Source organism: Nasonia vitripennis, chromosome 3 (assembly GCF_009193385.2).
Source record: "Nasonia vitripennis strain AsymCx chromosome 3, Nvit_psr_1.1, whole genome shotgun sequence".
In the NCBI taxonomy this organism is placed as follows: Eukaryota; Metazoa; Arthropoda; class Insecta; order Hymenoptera; family Pteromalidae; genus Nasonia; species Nasonia vitripennis.
In genome coordinates this window covers 21,143,909-21,165,196 of record NC_045759.1, presented here as the reverse complement: position 1 = coordinate 21,165,196, position 21,288 = coordinate 21,143,909, and the positions used below count along the sequence as shown (strand labels likewise).

The 21,288-nt window shown below is 44.1% G+C and overlaps 2 protein-coding genes across 3 annotated transcripts; both read right to left on the bottom strand.

Moving 5' to 3' along the window:
• Positions 1-414: 414 nt before the first annotated feature.
• LOC100116526 (protein PTHB1) lies at positions 415-16,225 on the bottom strand. Its single transcript, XM_031927800.2, has 12 exons — positions 14,353-16,225; positions 13,705-13,793; positions 9,850-10,114; positions 9,170-9,426; positions 8,658-8,788; positions 7,334-7,511; positions 6,649-6,897; positions 6,327-6,566; positions 4,789-5,084; positions 4,202-4,372; positions 3,242-3,379; positions 415-1,041 (listed from the first exon to the last, which is right to left on the bottom strand). The coding sequence occupies exons 1-12, from the start codon at positions 14,673-14,675 to the stop codon at positions 769-771; spliced, it is 2,610 nt and encodes an 869-aa protein (XP_031783660.1). The 5' UTR covers positions 14,676-16,225; the 3' UTR covers positions 415-768.
• A 108-nt stretch (positions 16,226-16,333) lies between these two features.
• LOC116416968 (glutamate receptor ionotropic, delta-2) lies at positions 16,334-20,688 on the bottom strand. 2 transcript variants are annotated; one of them, XM_031927803.1, is made up of 10 exons: positions 19,738-20,688; positions 19,374-19,534; positions 18,971-19,306; positions 18,646-18,761; positions 18,067-18,237; positions 17,608-17,840; positions 17,243-17,451; positions 16,875-17,149; positions 16,590-16,784; positions 16,334-16,528 (listed from the first exon to the last, which is right to left on the bottom strand). In XM_031927803.1, the coding sequence occupies exons 1-10, from the start codon at positions 19,889-19,891 to the stop codon at positions 16,459-16,461; spliced, it is 1,920 nt and encodes a 639-aa protein (XP_031783663.1). In that variant the 5' UTR covers positions 19,892-20,688; the 3' UTR covers positions 16,334-16,458. The 2 variants fall into 2 exon arrangements, with proteins under 2 accessions (XP_031783663.1, XP_031783664.1); XM_031927804.1 differs by having other exon boundaries at positions 18,971-19,270.
• Positions 20,689-21,288: the final 600 nt, after the last annotated feature.

Below are 21,288 nucleotides of genomic sequence, written 5' to 3'. Positions count from 1 at the left end.
CGTCCTCGAGACTCACCGCGGCGCCCGTCAGCCTCACTTACGCTACATCCACACAGCTCCGGCCGCGCGCGATCCTTATCCACTCTTTCTCTCTGTTCAATTTCTCGATTTCGCATCCGCAGCGCGCGTGCGAGCCTTTCATTACCTCGCGCGCGCGCGGCGGCGGCGGCGACGGCGTTAAGATGAAATCTCATCGGCGCGGGCTTCTTCATCTCTCTCTCTCGCTCTCTCGACTCGCTACTGCTGTAAAGGAGGACGAACCGAAGAACCGACAATCGCCGAGAGAGGGAAAATTAAAGAGAAGCTGAAGTTAACCGACAATCAACGAGGGACTCTGTGCCAAAGTGGACAGAGCTGTGCAAAAGTTGACTGCTTATACACAAGGACTCGAAGAAGAATGAGAATGTACTTTTTTTGTAATACGTAAATTACTTTATTGCGACTGGGTCGCTTTCTTGTATTTACAATATTACATTCGCAAGCACACATACACACACGCGCGTCGCAGAGGACGAAGTGAAAACCTTCAAAGGATAATCAACGCCCGTCGTAAATTAATTATTTTACAGCTGCGGCGCGTTCGCCATAAAATGACCGCCTCTCGCGCACTTAACGTCGTGGCTCGATCGCGAAACAATTAAGAATCCTGCACATTCTTCGCAAAATAATCGCGCCCTTCGAAGAAAAAAAAAAGGATAAAACGACAGCGAGGAATCACGATCAAGGCTGTACGTGCTGTCGTGACGGATCGATTCGAGATGCGAGAGATTAGCCGGTGGCAGCATCAGCAGCAGCCTGTTCCTCCGCGGGCGACTCCTTGATGCCGGCGCCGCTGCCGCTTGCCGAGAGCTTCTCGAGGGCGTGCGCCAGGCGCTTTTTCAATTTCGCCAAATCGCGCGCCGACTCGAACCTGTTCCAGCTCGTGTGTTGCCGCGTTGCGGTAGCATCGGCGCCGCCGATGTCTCGCTGCTGCTGTTGAGGCTTGTTGGAGAGAGCGCGTGTCAGGCCGATCAACGCCATGTCCGTCACTTCCTCCCAGTCCTGCGGTAAAAAGAGGTTTTGTTGCTTCAGAGATGTTATCGAGAGCTCGCGTAATGACGTTTTAATTCGATAGATCCATGCTGAGATGCTGCCGGTGTGCCGGGCGATTATGCATAAGCGGTTGCAGCTCTCTCTCTCTCTCTCTCACTCTGTGGGATTACGAAAATTGTGCAGTGGTGCTGATTTTTACTCGAGATATACTTGCTTCGGTGCTTTGTTTTCTTTGGCCAAGTTTTCAAAATGTTCATGCGGATATGAGATACGATAGACATACCTGTTGCGATAGGATGAATACGAAAACTTTTCACACATCAAAAACTACTCAAAACAACATCGACATTCTTCCCCCTACCACCGCTGCACTCTTGCGAAACTTCAAGAGCGCAGAAGAGAGGCACGCCGATCAAATTAGCCCAGCCATCCTCCTCACATACACACACACACACACACATACTACTCCTCTTGTTTTGCCCGTATAAAACACAAGCGGGGCGACTCTATACTATATACGGGCACGGAGCCACGATTAAAACGAATCATCGCCATTAAGATTGCGCCTCGGCGCGAAGGGGAAGAAGGACATTGAGATTAGTGCGAAAGGGCCGATTCTCTCTGTCGCGTGCAGAGCCGACGAAAAAACCGCCAGGCGTACGTGTGTAATTGCGCGCTCGCGTGCAAGTTCAGGAGAAAAAGGAGAGAAGTTGCGCGTTGCACGTGCAGCGCAGTCGAGAGCAAAAGGCCGACGCTGAGTATACGGCTCTCTCTCTCTCTCGGCTCCCGACAGAATGGGATCGTTCGAGTGACGAGTATGGAGCTTTCCGTTCTCTCTGTGTTATAAACGTTGAAATCGGCTGGTTCGTTGCGTTTCAGTAAGAAAACCAGAAGAGTAAGAGTTTAATTGTTCCTAGATCACGGTAGCCGCGTGCCTATAATTATAGTTAAAAACTTTAACCAAATTGTTTCAACTACTTAGCCCACAATTATTTATACGACTCGCGTAAGTATAATGCACGATGAAACTGAAAACTTCCACTCGGAGATACAACGCAAACTCAAATACACACGAGCGCTTACACACGCAGCTCTATCTCAATAAATAAAGACCACCGCCGCATCGATAATCCTCTTCCACAAACCACTTACGCGAAACCTCAAAGCCATTCTATTTTCTGCACATATACGCGCAGCACTTGACGCGGAACCGGACGTATACACTCGGAGCGGCTCGGCAGCGGCGCAATAAGTGGACGTACACACGAGCGCGAGAGAAGAAAAAGAGATCCCGCTCGCGAGATGCAGCAAAAATTGAATGAGCGCGAAGAGAAGAAACGAAACGACGTACACGCTGCTACACAGACACGAGAATGGAATAAGTTGCGGGAAAAGTATGAGTATACTTAAAAGATCGAGCCGCCGCGAAGAATGAAATGTTTCCTGCGGAGATTTACACGCGAGACGGGGGGATGTCGAGGCAGCTGACATGTTAATTTTATTTGCGAATTGATCGCGCGCGCGAGCTGCATGAATGAAAGGAGTACTTTGAGCGATTTTCGTTATATGTGCGAGGCTTGTGTGAATGAAGGTCTCGTTGTTCGATGAGGTCGTGTGAACGACTCGCAATTAGAAGTTAAATTGCTTTTCGGTGCGTCGAATGGCTGTGTATAGTTTTCTGCGGCGATAAATAACGTTGCTGCTTGGAAACTATATTCTAACGAGGAACAAGTGCGATATAACGAGCTGCAAAAATGCGTAAACAGCTATTTAAAAACGCATAAATAATACCGCGGAGTTCTTTACAGTTATTAAAATTAATAACATTCTGCCGTGATCGCAGCTACCGTTAACGCGTACGCATATACGCGTATATAACGTATGCATAGGCCAATAAGCTCTAAAAGAGAATTTTCTCGCAGTGGGCAACGAAAGCGGCTTGCAAACGGGCAATACGAAAAATAAAGCAAGCCGATACGAGCCATAGCTTGTTATTAAAGGCGAAGATTATTAAGCAGCCGTAAACCGGGCTAAATATAGAAAAGGAAGTGCCTAGCGCCAGTGAAATTAAGTCTATTAATAGAAGCACACACACTGCGTGCTATACCCAACACATAAAGTGCGATAAAGCCACGCAAATAGGTGCCGAGACGAGTCTTTCCCGTACTAGGTGCAAATATAATATGACTGCAGATACGTATGTACGTACGACTTCGTCGCGCAGCTGAGGCTTGAATCCAATGGCCGACTGGAGCATCGCGCACTTATCCTCGCTCACGCTGAGCTGAAGCAGCAGGAGCAGTAACCTCAAGGAGCACTGTAGGCTGTGTGCTGTGCGCTCACGTTCCTGCAATCAAAGGAGGAAAGACAGTAAGTAAGGTGTGCAGAGGCGTGTATCGTTTAATATAAGCCGATGCTGCTGCTGATTGATTCCGTGATAAACTGAAGGATTTTTTCTGAAGTTCGTGTACAATTTAAAAATTACGTCTCCATTACTTTTTTTAATCGAATTCTATCAAACTCCAGTTAAATAGATTATATTATTTTTTCTATTTTGTACGAAACTCAACTACTTAATTCGCGCGGTTCCCACGATCTACACACTCCAAGCTTCATTTACTATACTGCCATAAGTAAAGTTGTAGCACGTGATGCGAGCGGCCGCGTGTAATTCGTTGCATTACGCCTCGTCCGACAATTCCCAAAATCTTTCCTTACGGCTCCATTACTGCTAATCATGAAATTTCGGTATTACCCGTATACAAGAATACGAAAACTCGTTTGCATAATCGCGCCGAGAGATGAAAGGGCGTAATGACCGCGATTTCGGCTACCTGTAATACATTGATTTTTGTACCAGGATGATTGGATTCTTGAGTTTAATGACTGAATCTTCGGCGAAGTGAAGCCAGTTTCTCACACGATGTAAGTAAATCTAATGTTTGTAATTAATTTCAAAAAAGATAAACAGCGCAAAAATGTACAATGAATTACCCAAAAAGAAAGTAAAATCAAACTATTAATAAAATCAGAAAAATAAATCGCAATCCCTCTTTCCCTGCACTTTCAAAATCGTCTCGCAGTAGCTGCACCGCTGCGCGCAGCACGAGCCAAACGCAGCGCAGCAGCAGCAGCATCGCATACAGACACTCATATAACGAGCAATTACCGCTCGGGCAGCTTGAAGCTCGTCGAGGAGCGCGAAGATCGCGCGATACGTGGAGTCGAGGAGGGTCGGGAGTCCGGTAGCGGCGAGGGATCGGGAATTCCGCTCCCTCATGCCGCGCAGCATTCTCTTCTCGATGTTTCTCAACTGGGTCGTCAGCAGGCCGATCTCCTTCTGCACTTGTTGCGCAGCGAGCAGTGAGCGTCCGACAAAAAGGGGAGAAAAACGAGGCTAATTAATCGCCGATGATAAATCGCGAGCCAGCAGACTCTCTGTCGGCGAGCGTAAATGCCGCATGCTGTATCGCATATATGTTGTGTATTGTGCACACGCCGTCTCGAAGAGCTGTGGACTTTTCGCGCGATGTTTGTTTGGACTTCGTGCGAGTCGCCACCGGGGATATGTTGTTATTGAGCGCTTATCTGTCGCTTACGCAGATTTGACTCTGCGGTTTGCGATGGCTCTGAGACATTTTTTAAGATGGACTTTGGCAGCTCGAGAAGGTATGTTTTAGAAAAAATTGTCCGCAGCAGTTAATTTTATCGTGGTAAGATAAAAAAAATATCAAACGAATCCAGACAAAATCTTACAGAAGCAGCCCGAATTTTAATCCTCGCCGCAAAGTGCGCATCGAGTTTCGTCTGCACGAGTTGTAGGTGTTGTTGGGCTACGTTACAGCTAAGTTGATCCGCGGCGGCTGGAGCCTTGTCGCGTAGTCGGGAGATTAGCTGGTGGATTACCAGTGGCAGAGCCGTACCGTCGGCTGCCTGCACGCGATACCTGTTCAGCATCAGACCCGAGGCGATTGTCACAACTTGAGCAGCCTGGGCGTGCAATAGTCCCAGAGAATTCGTCACCTGGCGCGACGAGTACTCGCCGATGAATTCTGCGAAGAGAAACAAACAGGAGGTCATTAAGTTTATTATAATAAGATCGAGGGTGTAGGTGTCTAAGTGAAATTGACGATCCTCCTATCATGTTTATTTTCTCAACGTAAAAAAATGTTGCAATGGAATCTCGCAAAAAAGCACAATTAAAAAAGCTTGACTCGCATTTCAGAAGTCGAGCGAATAGACTTTTTTCGTCACCTATAAAATACCCCTAATTTACTATTAAAACTCGAATAACGGCCGTAAAACCGAAAACCAAGTGACATCCGCTAAATCAGCGCGCTAGTAAAACTTTAATTTTTTGTAATTCATTCCTACCGACGGATTCTAACAGTAATGTTTACTTTGAGAGTAGCCGCGAAAGCTGACAAAAAATATTTACACTGCACTCAATTTTTTTTGCGACGAACATAAAAACAGCCGATGCTCTTTTTTGCGGACTGCGCTACTCTCCTTCCTTCCTTCTCTCTCTCTCTCTCTCTCTCTCTCTCTCTCTCTCTCTCTTCCTCTCAACCTGTGCGCGCGTTTTTGCCCTTTTTCCGCGGACGCATCCGCGGCAAACAAGAAAGAGTCGACGACGCATCAGGACTCGCTGAACGGTATACAACGCAAAAAGCCACGGAATTATACCCAAGATGAGATGTGCTGCATTTTCGATTCGTCGCGGCTAATTTAATTGAAAGGCTCGCGTGCATGTCAATTCGACTCGTATTCCGTCTTTCTTGTCTCGCTTCGTGCGGTGTTTTCGTGTTTGCGAAGCTTTTTCTTGCGCGGCTTGACGCACGCCGTACCCTTATTGCGTTTTTAGGGCAGTGATCGACTAATTACTTCTCGTATACTTGATTCTGTTTTCGAGAGTAGCTGCATGTTTCAACGCGCGATACTTGCAAAAATATGCAAATTCACAGTCAGTACAAACTTTTTTTGAAGAATAGCAAGTTTGTTTCTATGCTAATAAATATTATTCGTTCAAGCACTTGTTCCATTGTTCTTAAACTAATTGATCAGAATCTCATGCTGATAAATAACAGCGGTAGATATCCGGCGGCGAGCGAATTCCCGCCACCTTAAATTGTCATCATTTCCTGCCAATAACTCTAATCTTAAAGATCTCCTAGCGATTCTCGCACATCGATGCATCACCCAAGCGCGCGCACATTAATAACACTCACTTCCCGCTGATCGTAATTATATAACTCTCCTGCATAATTAATCTTTCTTATATACGCCTCGCCTACCTGGAAAGATTTGGCTAAAGTTGAGAACGGGCTCGGCGCTTTTGATGGTGACGGAGAAGGCTGCTGTGCTCTCGGGGGGACAGGGCCTCAGCAGCATCTTCAGTGGCAGCTGTACAGTCTTTTGCACGACGCGAAGATTACCGCTTTCGTTCGCGTAAGTCGCCGTAATCTGCAGCTCAGAGGCCAGCGGCAGGGACTCGTTCTCCAGATACACCGTTGTCTCCATCGTGTACTTTTCACCTTCAATAAATAGGTTAAATTTTCACATGAATACATTTACCCAATTCATTTTATAACATAGTAAAAGTTTAAGTTTTCTTACAAAGATTCGAGAGGTCCAGGGTATCCTTAGAAACAACGAGTGGCTTGGCTGCCTCGATAAAAACCTGAACTTCCTGCAGAGTGGTGTAGGACGTGAGTTCGACGCTGATTTTGCACATGCTCGACTGCCTGGCCTCTTTGTCCTCGGTGCTCTCGTTTCTCGAAGAGCAAGGCGACGGCAACAGCTCCGGTGATACGATAGCGTTTATCGAGAGTTCGGATTCCATCATCGCATTCGTCACCTGGGCATCTGATAAAAAGAATAAGAGACGGTTAATCTTCGCGGACAAAGCCTGCTTTGCTTCGGTACAATTTATTGCGACTACACCGCACGTGAAACTATAAATTCAAGTGTCGCAGCCATACAAAAGATAACTAATGGGATCTAAAGTACAAAATTGTCGCTCGGGTTTACAATACGCGCCTACAAAGAGATAATAAAAAGACAAACGAGAAAGCAATGCTAATTCGCGACAATTAGTCGAGCAATCAATTAGCCTCGCCGAGCAAATGAAGAGGCTGATGGTATAGTGCGTGCGATCGAGTCCCATTACTCGTCTCGCACACGACGAGCGAATCGAAAGATTCCCGGCTAAAAGCCTCTCGGGCTGCATCATCGGTCGCATAATGAAGATCGAGGCGGAGGCATTAAACATGATACTCGCAATTAGGAGGAGATGGCTTACCCGATGACGAGGACTTCTTCATAAGTCGGCGCAGCTTGAGCAGCTCCTTCTCGGCAGCGACGTAATCGAATCCCCGGCGGTGGATCGGCGGGGCGACGAAAAGCGACGGCTCCGAGCCGAGATAGCAGACCTCCAGGCGACCCTCCTCCGACAGGATCACGATCGCGCCTTCCAGGTTCTGAGAAGCGGGAAGAGATACGGTAATTGCTGCTCGCAACTTTGATACTGCATTATGTATAGAGCTTTCGTTTGAAGTTTCATTTTCGTTTGAATTTGCTTATGCCGTATATACGCTAGCTCTGATAAACCTGAGTTAAAAATTGAAACAATAATTTTCTCTCGACTCGGGCATGAGATGCGAGTATATTATACAAACAAAATATGATTGTACAGTATAAACCGATTGTTATATGTGCGCAGCTTTTGTATTACACACTTCTTCTCGGAAATCGCATCCGGGTCAGTCGCATCGCCGTCATCGATACGCAAACACCCAATGCAACTATACTTATATAAATATATCTGTATATGAAGCGAGGGCAGTATCAATTCAGCCACGTGTATGACGCGTGCAAGCCTGTTGCGGCTGATAAAAGTGGCGTAAACGCCATCGATAAGGACGCTTTCGCGCGGACGTATATGCGGAAGAGGAACTCAGATAGTACGGCCAACAGAAAGGAAGGCCGGGACCGTGATTTCCCTCGAACGAAGGTCATCGCGTAATAGTGATTTCAGTGACGCAAGGAAGATTGCGAGGAGTGCTCAAATTTCAGATAAGGGCAGTATGGCCTGCGTTGGCGAAAAATAATATTTTATAATATCTGTAACAGAGATTCTCTTTTACGATGCCCCATAAATTAAGATTCAAGTTAGTAACTTGTTATCTAGAGACCATCTTCTGTAAACCTTGAAAACTAAAGGTCACTTTTTGCAACGGCATTTCCAATCCAGCTAAAGAAGCAAAAAGTTCTTCTCTAATTTTCGGCTTACAAACCCTCTCTAATTTGATAATCCCAAGAGCAAACATTCATAATGCGGCCAACCCCGTGTACCAAAGCACAGCAGCCGAAAAAAGGCACGAGCCGTAGGTATAACCAAAAGCGCCGACCGATGAAGCCCCGCAGATAAGAGATCTAGAGAGGCAGATACAAAGCTTTCTCCGATCATTTCAACTGGCGTGCCGCACTTAAACCTCGTTTACTTTTCTCTTCTCGCAAAAAGCCACCCCGGAACATCGTCGTCTCTCCATTTCTCACTGCGGCTTCGAAAGCGAGAGAGAGAGAGACAGAGAGAAAAGACTGGAGAGGGGGGGAAAACGACTTACCTGAAGGTGCGCCCTGGCCACGGCGACGGGAGCAAAAGGTAGCTGCGCCGACCACTTGAGGGTCGTACCTTCGTAAATCATGAGCGTGCTCGTATCGGCGATCACGATCACCATCAGCTTGCCGTCCGGCTCTGAAATCAACGGTGATTTACGATTATAACGAGCGCTCGCTCTTTTCTCGCGCGTATAGATATAGAGAAATATGTGTGCAAAATCTGCGCCGCTTAATGCCTCGCCCGACGTGCGCATCATCCTCTCAAGTGCATTGCGAGTTGATGGTTTTTGCGGCGCGCTGACAATAAACGTCACGATACTTTTTCCGAGCCAGCGAGTCGCTCGCACTGCTATATAGGGCTGAACGGACCCACCGCATTATCCGAGCGACTTCGCAGGTATGCGCGCATTAAACCTGATTAAGACGTAATATACCTGCGTAAATGGCTGTACAAGCTAATGAGTTAATTTTTTTTTACGTACAAGCAAACAAGACGTTCGAAAAGAGAAAATTATACCTATGACGTAGGCGAGAAAGCATAGCGGGCTGTATTCTAGCCTCTTTGCGGATTTGATGGAGGTGCAGGCGTCACCGAGGCAGTATAGCGTGCGCTCGCCGAGAACCACGATCCCGACTTCGAAACTGCTCAGGATTACAGAGTTGATGTCGAGTATCGGTTCACCGATGTTGTAACTCCAGTCAGGCACTATACCCTTCGACACGTCCACCCCCTCAGCCTCTTCTTTACGACCGACTTCGGCAATATTCTGGTACCTGAAAATTTTTATTTTCTATTTACATTTAGAGTTGAAAAGTTATAAGCGATGATAAATCAGTCGGTTTTATTTAAAGATTAGAGACGAACGTCTAAAGAAATGCATGAAAAACAGAAAAAAGTGTGTCGAGGATTCGAGATGATGTAATTATCGTACAGCAGGAATGTCGAGTAGAGCGCAAATATTTGGACGCGTTTGTAACCGCACGCTAAAGAGTACACACATCTCACATTAATGCTAAGGGGAGTCTGAAAACAACGGTCAAGTTATTACAGATCTCTCAAGAGTCTTCGAACAATTTGCGATGCGCGAATCCTTGATCTTTTTTCAAGCGAATAACTAAAATACATTTCGTAAAACCTCTTATATTTTTCAACTCGCGGTAATAACAGTCAAATAAATTTACAAAATGCAAAATCACCTGTAGCATTCGAGGACCCAGCCAGAACCCATAGTAACGAAAACATCGTTACGCGCTATATAAACTAGTGGTTCGGGCAGCAGTCGTGCCTTGAGCGAACGGCTAAACGAATAGACCTCTTGCTCGTAGAACAGTAAGGTACCATCAAGACATTGAACGCAGAGAAAGTCTCGACCCCTGGCTCCACCGAAAGGACCGATGGTCAGCGAGGCAGGAAAACGCTGAAGCTGGTGCTCGTAAGCCACCTGTAGGCTGCATCTGTCACCTGAAACCAATTTCGAATCGTTAAAAAAGAATAATTATTCACTTTAATAGAGGAAAAAAACGTTTTTTATTTTAATTGAGGCAATTGCCGTGGTTTTCAAATTGCAAATGAACCTAGTTTGCAAGATATTTGTTTTTGAAAAATCAATTACCCGATTCGACGTATAAATTACCATTAATTCAAAGGATTATATGCGCAGGCTCTATTGACCGAGGTGAGACTATATTAATGCGCCGCTTGAGAAACTTCAAGTCTTTATCATGTTAAGTAAATCAAGATGACAGATTAGTACAATAATTTCTTGGACGCGCAGTTACCCATTTGAATGCTAATTGATATCGAAGCCGCGGGTGACAATAAATCAGTCGCTCTTAATTGCATCTAATAATGTCCTTTTCGCATCAAATCCTAGAAATTTTAGTCACGATCAAAATTCATGCACCAATACGCGTTTACTCGTTATACGAATAAAATCCATCCGGTGATTTCTCGCGCAACAGACTCCAATCACCAGCGCGCGAATCTAATCACGCGCATCCATTGAAATAAGAATAACGTTTGCACCGCTCGCCGTGACGCAAAATATGCAACATTGCATTATCATTCGCGATGTTCTCAAGTCGACAATACTACCACGGCTGCAGCGGTGATCTTCAAGGCTCGGCCATCCATCGAGTCTTGATCCTCGCCCGTGACGCGCGAATATTTACGAGAGTCGTCGATGCTTGCACGAGCGGCTCGAGCCGTATCGGGATAGCCGATGTGTCTCTCGACTGTCGAGATAGATGTGCTGCTGTAGGCGCGTGTCGCCAGTAACAGGGGATCAATGGTTAGAGAAGAATAAGTGTGCGGTTTAGTTGAAGATTTTTTTTCGATACATTGCTTTGAGTGTATTTTTTGCATCACTTTGATTCACCACTTATTCCTCTTATTTAATAACACGTAACGATGAAAGAAATAGCGGAGATCTATCGTGCGATTTAGAAGAAATATAAATACAACTTGGAGTGTCGGTGGTGCCGTTACATAACAGACTAGATCAATGATATTAAAACATTAACAAGCACACGTTAAACGTAAAAAATATCAAGCAAAAATAGAATCGCACCTGCTCGGCTCTCGCGCGACTCGCGAGAGCGAGGCAGCCAAGCGTACAATTTTCAGTCACACATACGCTCACACTCGCGCCGCTGTCTCGCTGCACGCTGTTTTGCATAAAAATGTCGTTCGGGAATGTGCTTTGCCGTAAAACCTTTTGAGATGCAGTACCGGTGAGTCGAGCTAATAAACGTTTTGTTTCGTCTCATTGTGCGAACTGTCACTTCCTTCAGCTCGCTTATCCTGATTTATCATCTTTTTTTGACGTCGTACACGCACGTATATGCGCTCGTACTTGTAAATTATTCAGAATCATTGTCGCGAATTTTTTCCCGATGATAAAGCTGCTCGCCGCGCTGGACGTCAGCGTTTCATAACTCTTGGAATTAATACGAGAATATACAAATTCATAGAAGCAATGATTTCTATGCAAAATGAAAAATGGCTCGAGACTGCAGCGTTCTGCGAAAATATGTTGCACAGGATGAGGAACGCAAGTATATGTCTGTTCTATTTTTATGATACATTATGATAGATGATGGATTAAATTTTAATAATCTTCGGTAAATGTTGTTTTCTCGACGCGCATCTAGGACAAGACACAGAAGAATCCAGTGCACTCTTATACATTTTATCGAAAATACAATACTCGAAGTTTCTTATTGTTAGTACTTTCACGAAGGATCTCTCTTACGAAGAACCTTTTCCAAATAAGTACGAAATAAAAGCGAGATTCTAAAGTCAAGATTCCTAGCGCACTAGCTTTGTCTCCGAGAATGCCAGAAAGAAGAAGTTCAAACTTTTACATTCATTCGCGTGTTCAGCGCATCAGAACTTTACAATGGACTTCTTTATGCATCGGAACCAGAAATAGAATTTCTGCAAACAAACTTATAGTATACTGACAACTCGAGTGAGAATATCGCCTCTAATATTTTCGTTAAATTCTCTCCAGCTGTCGAAGGCAAACTTATCATCCACCCCACGCAAACAATCAGCCAGAACCTCGGCAAACATTCATACCCGCCGCTCGCAACTGCATCGCTCTCTTTATTTCGCGTGTCCGTCGCGTGCGTGAGCGCATGTAATATAGGATGGACCAGAGCGGCTGCGTGGCGCCCGAGAGACCTCGATATAGGTCAGGCCGATTCATTCACGGCTGCGGTACACATTTCAATATTACGAGAGTACGTATGCATGCATGCAGCTTGCTCTCTAATGACCGCGAGCTGCTGGCAACATCGTGCAGCAACGTTTTGTTATGAAACGATCGCTTAGTCGGACATGGAGAGAAAAAGAGAGAGGAGAGAGAGAGAGAGAGAGAGAGAGAGAGAGAGAATGAACAAAAAGAAGCTGCTAACCAAGGGAAATTATTCGAGTGAAGTGCTGAAAAGGTAGAGTTAACAAGCGGATGCGAGAGAGTGTAGGGATGGGGTGAAATTCAGTTCTAAAAGATACTCTTGCTCAATTATCGTTTACAAATATCGAAAAAGGTAAGAAAAGAACGTAAATGACAATTCAATTCCACGTGTACCACGGATGACTCATCCCATCAACCCATCTTAAGTAGAAAAAGAATCTGGCATCAAGCTCTCCCATCGTACACAACACACCGTCCCTCAAGGCAAAAGCTAGCGCGTGCAGGCTCCAGGCTGTCGATCATCCCGACGCGCAAGTAAGCTCATATCCACACACTCGATACTCCATATGCGGTGTACCTACACTCCGCCGCCGCCGCCGCCGCCGCCGCCGCAGTGTCGTCGCCGCGCGCACGGTGAACTTCAAGTCTTCAAGCAAGAGACGAGGTAGCCTATAACACACGATACGTACATACATACACGTAATTGCAAGTATAGAGAGAAGGAGCGCGTGCGTACGCCACTACTCATCGGGCTAATTGAAGAGTCGAGCAAATTGCGATTGGCGCCGCTGATAGAATTGGACGTTCCGCGCGCGGCGATCTTTTTTCTTCTCCAGGCAAGCACATATCGTGCGCAGCGCATTACACGCAACGTTTGATGCGTGGCGGCGGCGGCTGTGGCGCTTCCTGCCGCCGTAGTTTCTCGATTTTCTCGCTGCGTCTCCTTCGCACGCCGATCTATTAGAGATCGAGTCGAGACAAAGAGATATCGAGCTACGTGATGCGTACGTACATGTGGTTTATGTGGGGGCTACGCCCAGGGTCTTGAATCGCTCGCTCGGTGTGCACCGCGGCGATTAACTTTTTTTATCCGATGCCAAGTGCTGGCGCCGCCGATTTGCAAGAGTATATAGATGCTTTTTGTTGAGACGGGTTTGCCGCGTGCGGCTGGCTATTATAGGTTCGAAGAGCCGATGCCTCATGCGTTCTACCTCCAGGAGGAAAATTCTACACGAAAGAGCGGACTTAATACGTAATGTAATAATTTCAATCTTGAATTAGATCCTGTCGTAATTTCAGATTACGTAAGCTGACAAGTGTGTATGTATGGAAAAACAATGCGCGCTGTTACCGTGTTCAGTTGAGCCTTTGGTCAACGTGGCAGTGTAAACCACGAGTTTCGTTGGAGTGAGGATAGCCAGTCGTGTCTCCTGCGAACCCCTAGAAAAAGTCAGAAGTATTACGTTGTTTGATCACGTGGCAGGGTTTATTTATTTTTCTATATTTAGATCCTATCGTCGAGTACAAAGGTTTCATAAAATAGAACATGTATTTATTTAAAGACCGATAAAGAATAAAAAGTTGAATCATCGTGTTTCATAAATCGCTCGATAGGCAGGCTCTTATGCAGCAAGAGCGATTACGAAAGAAAAATTGAAAATGTCCGCGTAATTAATTCATTTATATTCCAGGAAAGCTTTAATTATTTTGATGCTTATTGCGCCGTCTTCTCTCGCGGCAAGTGTTATTCCTTCCTTCTATAAAAACGTATCAACCCAATGATAATAGCGCGTATTGCTTAAAAGTATTGTGCTCTTGCAGTCTATACTTATAAATAGAATGAACCCCAACTTCCTCAAATGATATTTAGACGATCAATGGAATATTTCATTTCTTTAGATTGATAAAAAGTAATCGTTATTTTTTAATGAAAAAAATTATGCTACAATGTGCATTTCAGTCGACTAACAAAGAACATACGAGTGTTATATATACTCACGAAACGAATCTTCCGGCCTTGACATCGAGAATACAATCGGCGAGCTTGGCCTCGACAACAAGATCAGTAGACTTGTAGGCACCAGGCGCATTGGCCTCGTCGATCCACTGGTTCGCCGGTGCGTATATCCTCAAATACCCGGCATGACTGGCCACCACGATCACCTCCTTCGACTGCTTTTGCTGCTCCTCGCTGTCCTGTCCACCGCCGTCTCCTCCTCTTCCAAACAGTTGCTGAACGATTAGCAAGCTCTGGCCGTCGAAACTCTCCTTGGAGTCGCCGCACTCGGTGCGCCACCACTCTTTCGTCCTGAACAGCGACATCGCCTCGCACTACTTCAGCCGCCACATCGCCCAATACTGCACTGCTCTTGGATATGTGTATGTTTGGGTGCGTGTGAGTACGAAAAGGATCGACGAGGAAGAGCGAAAAGGTAAACGAGGAGACCACCCTGAGAGCCGCGCCTCCCCGAGAAAATTGTTAGAGAGCGCGGTCTGGACAAAGGTACGCTCAGAGAAGAGAGAAAGAGATAAGGGTTATGTGGCAAGCGCAGGTATACACTTCGGGGGCGGACGCCGCCAACCGGTTACCATGGGAGCCTCGCGTTCAAAACAATAGTTAACTCGAGCGCGTCCTCTACTAAGCTACATACGTATATATATATATATATATATGTGGGCGAGTGGAGGCCTCCCGAGGTGCGTCGAAAAAGATGATGCGCAGGTATATAATATGCTTAGGCAGACGCGAGGTATGATAGCGGCGAATAAAATATACCTATATGTTTATCAGAGCGCGCGACATCGGCTGATTTTGGGAGGTCCGTAATTGGATTAATTTGTAATGTGACTGAGTAAATTGAGGGATAACGGATCGCTCCGCGCGCGGAAGGATCAAAGAATGTTTTTGCGGTGTGGGCACTCGTATAGGGTATATTACAGAGATGATTTAGATTGGGCGTGGAGTTATGACTGATCGATGCGACGGCGGTTGTAATCTGTTTACCATTTTTGTTGAATTATGGAACATCTTTATATTTCATGCGATGAGTTGTGCAGGCTTGGACTTTTTAGTGGGCATTTATCATTGCTGTTTATGAGGCTGTCTATGAATCTTTCTTCTCATTAAGCTGGTTCAGTCTCTTGCTTGCACGTGAATTCTCGATGGCAATGGATCCTTGAAAATAACGATAATGGCATTATTAATTGAAATCGACATGAAACTATGATCAATTAAATTGATCGAGAGCACCGGAATTAATAAATGTTTAATTTTTCCACGAACGGTGAACCACCTACGACAGCTGACTCAACGGAGCAAAGAACAAACACGTCCGCGACATCCGGGCGCGTAACCACCACCTGCTGCGACATAACTACCTCATAGTTATGCGCTCTCTCGACTCTTGCACGCGACATACTTTCATCTCCCTCTCGGGACTCTCGTATCTGCCTATTCCGTCTATCTCGCCGACTGTTCCTTTTTCCATGCGTGCTCGTCCTCGTAATAGCGTTTACTGGCCATTCGCGTCGTTAGCCGAGCTAATAAAGATGCCGCTCGATGCGGCCGCGACTTTTACATTCTCAGGACGTGAGTTTTTAGCTCTGCGGCTCTGCGAATGAGATAGGCCGAACGAGATTATAGTTTTCGTATGGTAATTTTACGAGTTTGCGCGCCTTGTGGGAGTCGGCGCGCGTGTGGGGGCCTTTTACGCGAGCTCTCTCCCTCCCTCTCTCTTTCTCTGGTTCTGTTTGTGTGTTGAAGCGAGATGACTCTTTTTTGCGAGGCTGTGATGGAGGCGTGTACCTGGCTAGGCCTTGTTTGAACGGTTAATCAGTGGATGCTGCGGTCTGAGCTTGCGAGATGGGCATGTATAGGTATAGAGTGCTGCAGTGCGACATGTGGTTAGATTTTTTGATATACGTGGATAAGAAGTAAAACCATGGAATTTGGCACACCAAAATAGGAGAACATCTCAAAATATTATATGTACAATATATTTTATAATATAATATAAATGCAACTCGTTTTTACCTTTGATGATTATCTACTTAATACTTATTATCAGCATAAAAGAATATTTTCAAATTATAGAATTGTTACTTTTTAACCAAACGATTGAAGACTTTCGTCGTAATGAATCTTTTCAAGCTTATTTTTTCGTCGCGCTGCAGTACTAAAACCGATAAATCAATCTCTCATTATAATGTAAAAAATGCAATTATATCTGCGCTTACCTCTTCATCCACGCGAATTCAGCAAAAAGTACGACAAACGCAATCAAAGCTCCATATCCCATTGTATAGAATGCAAAGTAGCATTCGTTTAACCCAACGCTAATGAATTTGCTGAGTCCGTTGCAAGGGGGTCGCTTTGTATAAAACTTCGACATCTCTCTCGATTTCAGGCCAGATTCTTCGATTTTTAACGAACTTATATTGTCATGCAAAAAATCCACTAATCAATTACTCTATTCGCCCAATCAGAAAAGACAAGACAATAGAGGTGATTTATGGCGTTACTTGACTCGCATTATTTCCACGTAAGGTGACTGCTTGACGATCGTAAACATCGGATCGAAGTGTTCGATAAAGTACATTTCACGGAAGCCACACTTCTCGTCCTCCTCGAATGTTTCCTGGATGATCTTGTAGCCGGGACCCGTCTCCATGAAAAATGCGAAGAAGCCCTGTCTTATATTTTTAATTCCATCGTCCGCCGACATCCAGTTCGACTTGCCGCCTTTTGGCTCGATCTTGTGATCTATAATGCCTCGGCGCACTGGGTCTTTTTCTAACTGACAGAGTTCTCATTTTATTGCAACCCGAACTTTGTTTGAATAACATTATTGCCAGATTTTATTCAAGGATATTTTTTGCGTAAAACTTACGTTAAAGTAGTAACGGTTATAGACAATGTCCTGAGCACCGCACTTTATCGGACTGTCGAGCAAGTCTCTCAAGGTTTGAATCGATGTCGTAGTAGATTGTAAGAGAGCGACGATGTTGGCCGAATAGGAGGCATACAAATTCAGAGCCGCCAGAAGGAGCATCAGCAAAACGATCCTTGACGGCACAGTACGTGGATTGCGTCCAAATCCTTAAACATAGTACAGCGAATGCTTACATCGTAATAAGTACGCTCGTGTGTCATAAATTTCAAGACAAAATGTCACATGCCATTTGTTTCTCATTTGATCATCACTTGCATTCAAAAAGAATCCTCACGAGTGCCATCAAAGAAATTACAATTTACCTTGCTGAGCAATAGCGCCAACAACGAGGAGAAGATTATCGCTCAAGCTCGGTGGCGGAGTCCCCGACGAATCGACTTCCTTGGTGACCCACTCCCATTTTGTAGAGATCACCAGTGACAAGAAAATAATGATCAACAAGATTCCTATCGCGATCCACACGGAAGGGCGAAATGGCAGCGTGAATAGGTTGCTAACGAAAGATAGTGGTGGTTGGCGAAAGATGAACGCTGCCCTTGTCGAACAAAAAATTAAGTATACATTTTACAAATACTATAATAAATAATGTCCAGAAAACGATAGCGTGAATAAATAGTGCACGTTTTGTAGTCCATCATGTTTGTCATCAAGAAACATAATTTGGTTCAACAACTCTGACGCTCAAATTGGGAGCGATACCACCAATCTCAACGACCGGCGTATTACACAGTTATCAAATACTCTATAGGTACTACATATACCTGGTCGGTGTAGATAAAGGAATGTAATGAGCGTCAGCCCATCGGTCGCCGACGAGGAACATCGAAGTGCCGCCGATATCAATTTCCTTGCGGCTCAGCATACCCATCATGCCGTTCCAGGAACCGTTCTTATCGCGATATCCCCAGCTGTTCACCACGTTGTATGTAACCCTGTTTCCATGTAAACCAGACACAAGAGATAGACGTATATAGCATGGCTTGTTATTACGCTACTTTATAACAAAGTGATTAATAATCTAAGGCACGTCGAGTGAAATTCGCGAAAAACATTGACTCATTTTCGCGAAACGAGAGCAATCCCAAATCAATTGAACTTTGCTATTATTAGATGTGTAATGCTGATTGGGAATTGACTCTGTATGGAGCTCTATTATCTCGGACGCGCAGCAGCATTGTCGTTGGATTTTTTTTTGTTTGTTAATCAAAAGTAGATGAAGAATTCGCTCGTTCTATGCATAATATACAGAGAAGCGGTAGAAATAGGACATTTGAAGACAATTGAGAGCGATCGATTCTGATACAAATTAAAATCCATTTCGTAACATGAATTCCACTTACGTTGCGTTCATTGCAGCAACAAGATGATGAAGCCATACATAATTACATTTCGTGATAGTGTCCACGTGCTCGTCGCGATAATCGGTCAAATGATTCAGCGTGTCAGGATTCGTTACCTATAGACCGCAGAGCAAATACATCATATCTGAATCACGTTATTGATTGTTAATTAATAAAGTGACTTTTAGAAAAATTGATTAATGTGATACAGATTTTTTATCGCGAAAAGAATCGAACTATTATCGCTTTTTGAAAGTACAACAACTTTCGTTGAAATCTTTGAGAATTTTTCCCAAAACATTTGTATGCATCATCAATCACTCACCACGATACTAGATTTCAATGGGGTCATATAAAGATTCCTTCTTCTGCGAGAGCTGACGTGCGCATCTTTCATTTTCAAGCCGTCTTCTTTGCTCCAGAATCCACGATCTTCGATCATCATATCCCGTACAGGACTCGGGCGATACACAGACAATATCTTCACGTAATTTTTTGAAGTTCTTTCGAAAATGAGGATTTCGCTGTCGGGAAACATCGCGTAATCGTGGAAGATGTTCAAAATGCAGTCTGTCTCTGTGCAGTTTTCGTTTGGAGCATTTCTCAAGTCTTGAAGGATCAACCACTTGATTGGAGCAGAAAACAAGCCTGAATTGTTTGCCTATCAAAATAATATCAACCGTTTGTTTCAAAAAAAAATTTTTTATTAATATTACAATCACTTTTACCTTACGCAAAGCTTCCGATGCCCTAGGACAATCATAATCAAGGAAAATCGTCGTCTGATGCACTGGGTATTGAACGATATTTTCTTCGAAATCGTCATAGTTCAATTGGTTATTGAGTACATGATTTTTGGACAAGATTTTCGAGAATTCTACAGCGTTTTCTAAAAAATAAAATGATAACATCAGTAAAAATCAATTTGACACCATATAAACGATCAATTTGACACCCTTTGATACAAATTTATAACAAACAAAGCAAAAATAGATACAGCACATCTCGTCGACCCCTACAATCCCGCAGCCTTACAAGCAGTCATTACCTCGTGTTGCCACCGTCACAGGAGCTTCGTGTACGCAGACCCACCTGTTTTTGTGCAAAGCAACGCACCGACTGCCGCAGCCGGGAAAAACAGACCGGCGGAAGCCTCCGCGACAAGATTGGAAATTAATTCGTCAATCTCGTGGCAATCAACCAGAATACCCAAGCTAATGAATATCAGAGCGCAAAACCTCCACATGTCGCTTCCGCTGACTTTCTTTCCCTTAGCTCACATTGAAACGCACGAGAACAACGCAATCGATCGCATCGCTGTACAAAGAAAAAAGCTTCTCAACTAAATTAAATCCTAGAGCATCTCGCGCGAATAAAGTACACACAGAAATCGATCGAACGCAAGTACATACTTAGATAGATAAGAAACGGGCGGAGACAAAAAAGCCGTTTTAATTATGCAAGAGTATCATTAGGAAAAGTAGACGCTGGCTCGGGTATAATGAACAGTTTGGATCATTTCAGGTTCTGCAGAGGTAGCGCAGAAAATTGCAGATCTAGTTTTCTTGTAACGATGTAATGAGCATTTGTAATCGATTGTCCCTCCGTGCTATTAACAAACTATGTTTGCAATTCGTCGCGCTTATCGTAGGTGGTTTTTGCGTAATGTCGAGATGACAAAAAATAGATTAGACTGCGCGTTTTATCGCTTGTTTGGCTTGAATGCGGCATTACAAAATAGCGATAGACTATACCATTTTGGATGAACTTGTATGTGAGAGAATCTGAAAGACACAACAGGGCCTTTTCTAGAGAATATGTGTAATTTTTTCAATAAACATCTGTTTGTAAATAAAACGAATAAGAAAAGCCACAATCACATGTATGATAACAGCAAATTTCGCGTAAACTAAGAGACAGGAAAAATAGCACATCATTTCACTGCAAATGAGCCAGTATTGAAAATAACAAGTGGGCGAAATTGTGTACGCCGTAACTCGTGTGCAATTTTTTACTTGTCGTTTACATGTTACTACACTTATATCATTCTCGTATTCCGTCGCAGAGCAATCGACTGTACCTATATGGAATTGTATACATAAAAATAAGCTCACAGATACTTAATTTTAATAGAGCTGTAAGAAAAGGGCGTAAGTCAGTAAAAACAGAGACATTCTGCAAGAAATAACATATTTTGCAATGAAATAATTAATTATATTTCACCTAGACAGACTTTGGTGCGGATACAGTAATTTTTACAATTTCGAACAAACGTCAAACACTTATAAAAGGTTTTTATTCTAAATCGCGATTTCCCCAAAAAATCAGAGATTGCAAATCTCAATCAATTTTTCATAAGTACATAGTGGGACGTCTGTCGCGCGTACTTTTTTTTTGTATATTTTCTTCAATTCAACTTACTATGTAATCAAACATTCGTTCAATCTTCAAGTACGTTTTACTCATCATTCATTTAGACATTAAATCCTTAAAGGTTGTAATTCTCACTCACGCACTTTTTTTATTTTATGAAGCCTTAAAAATCGTTTGATAATGACAAAAATTGGTAAAAAGTTAAGAATTAACAAAATAAACATGATTCAAAATTACAGATGTATAAGAAAAACTAAAAAAGATTTGTCA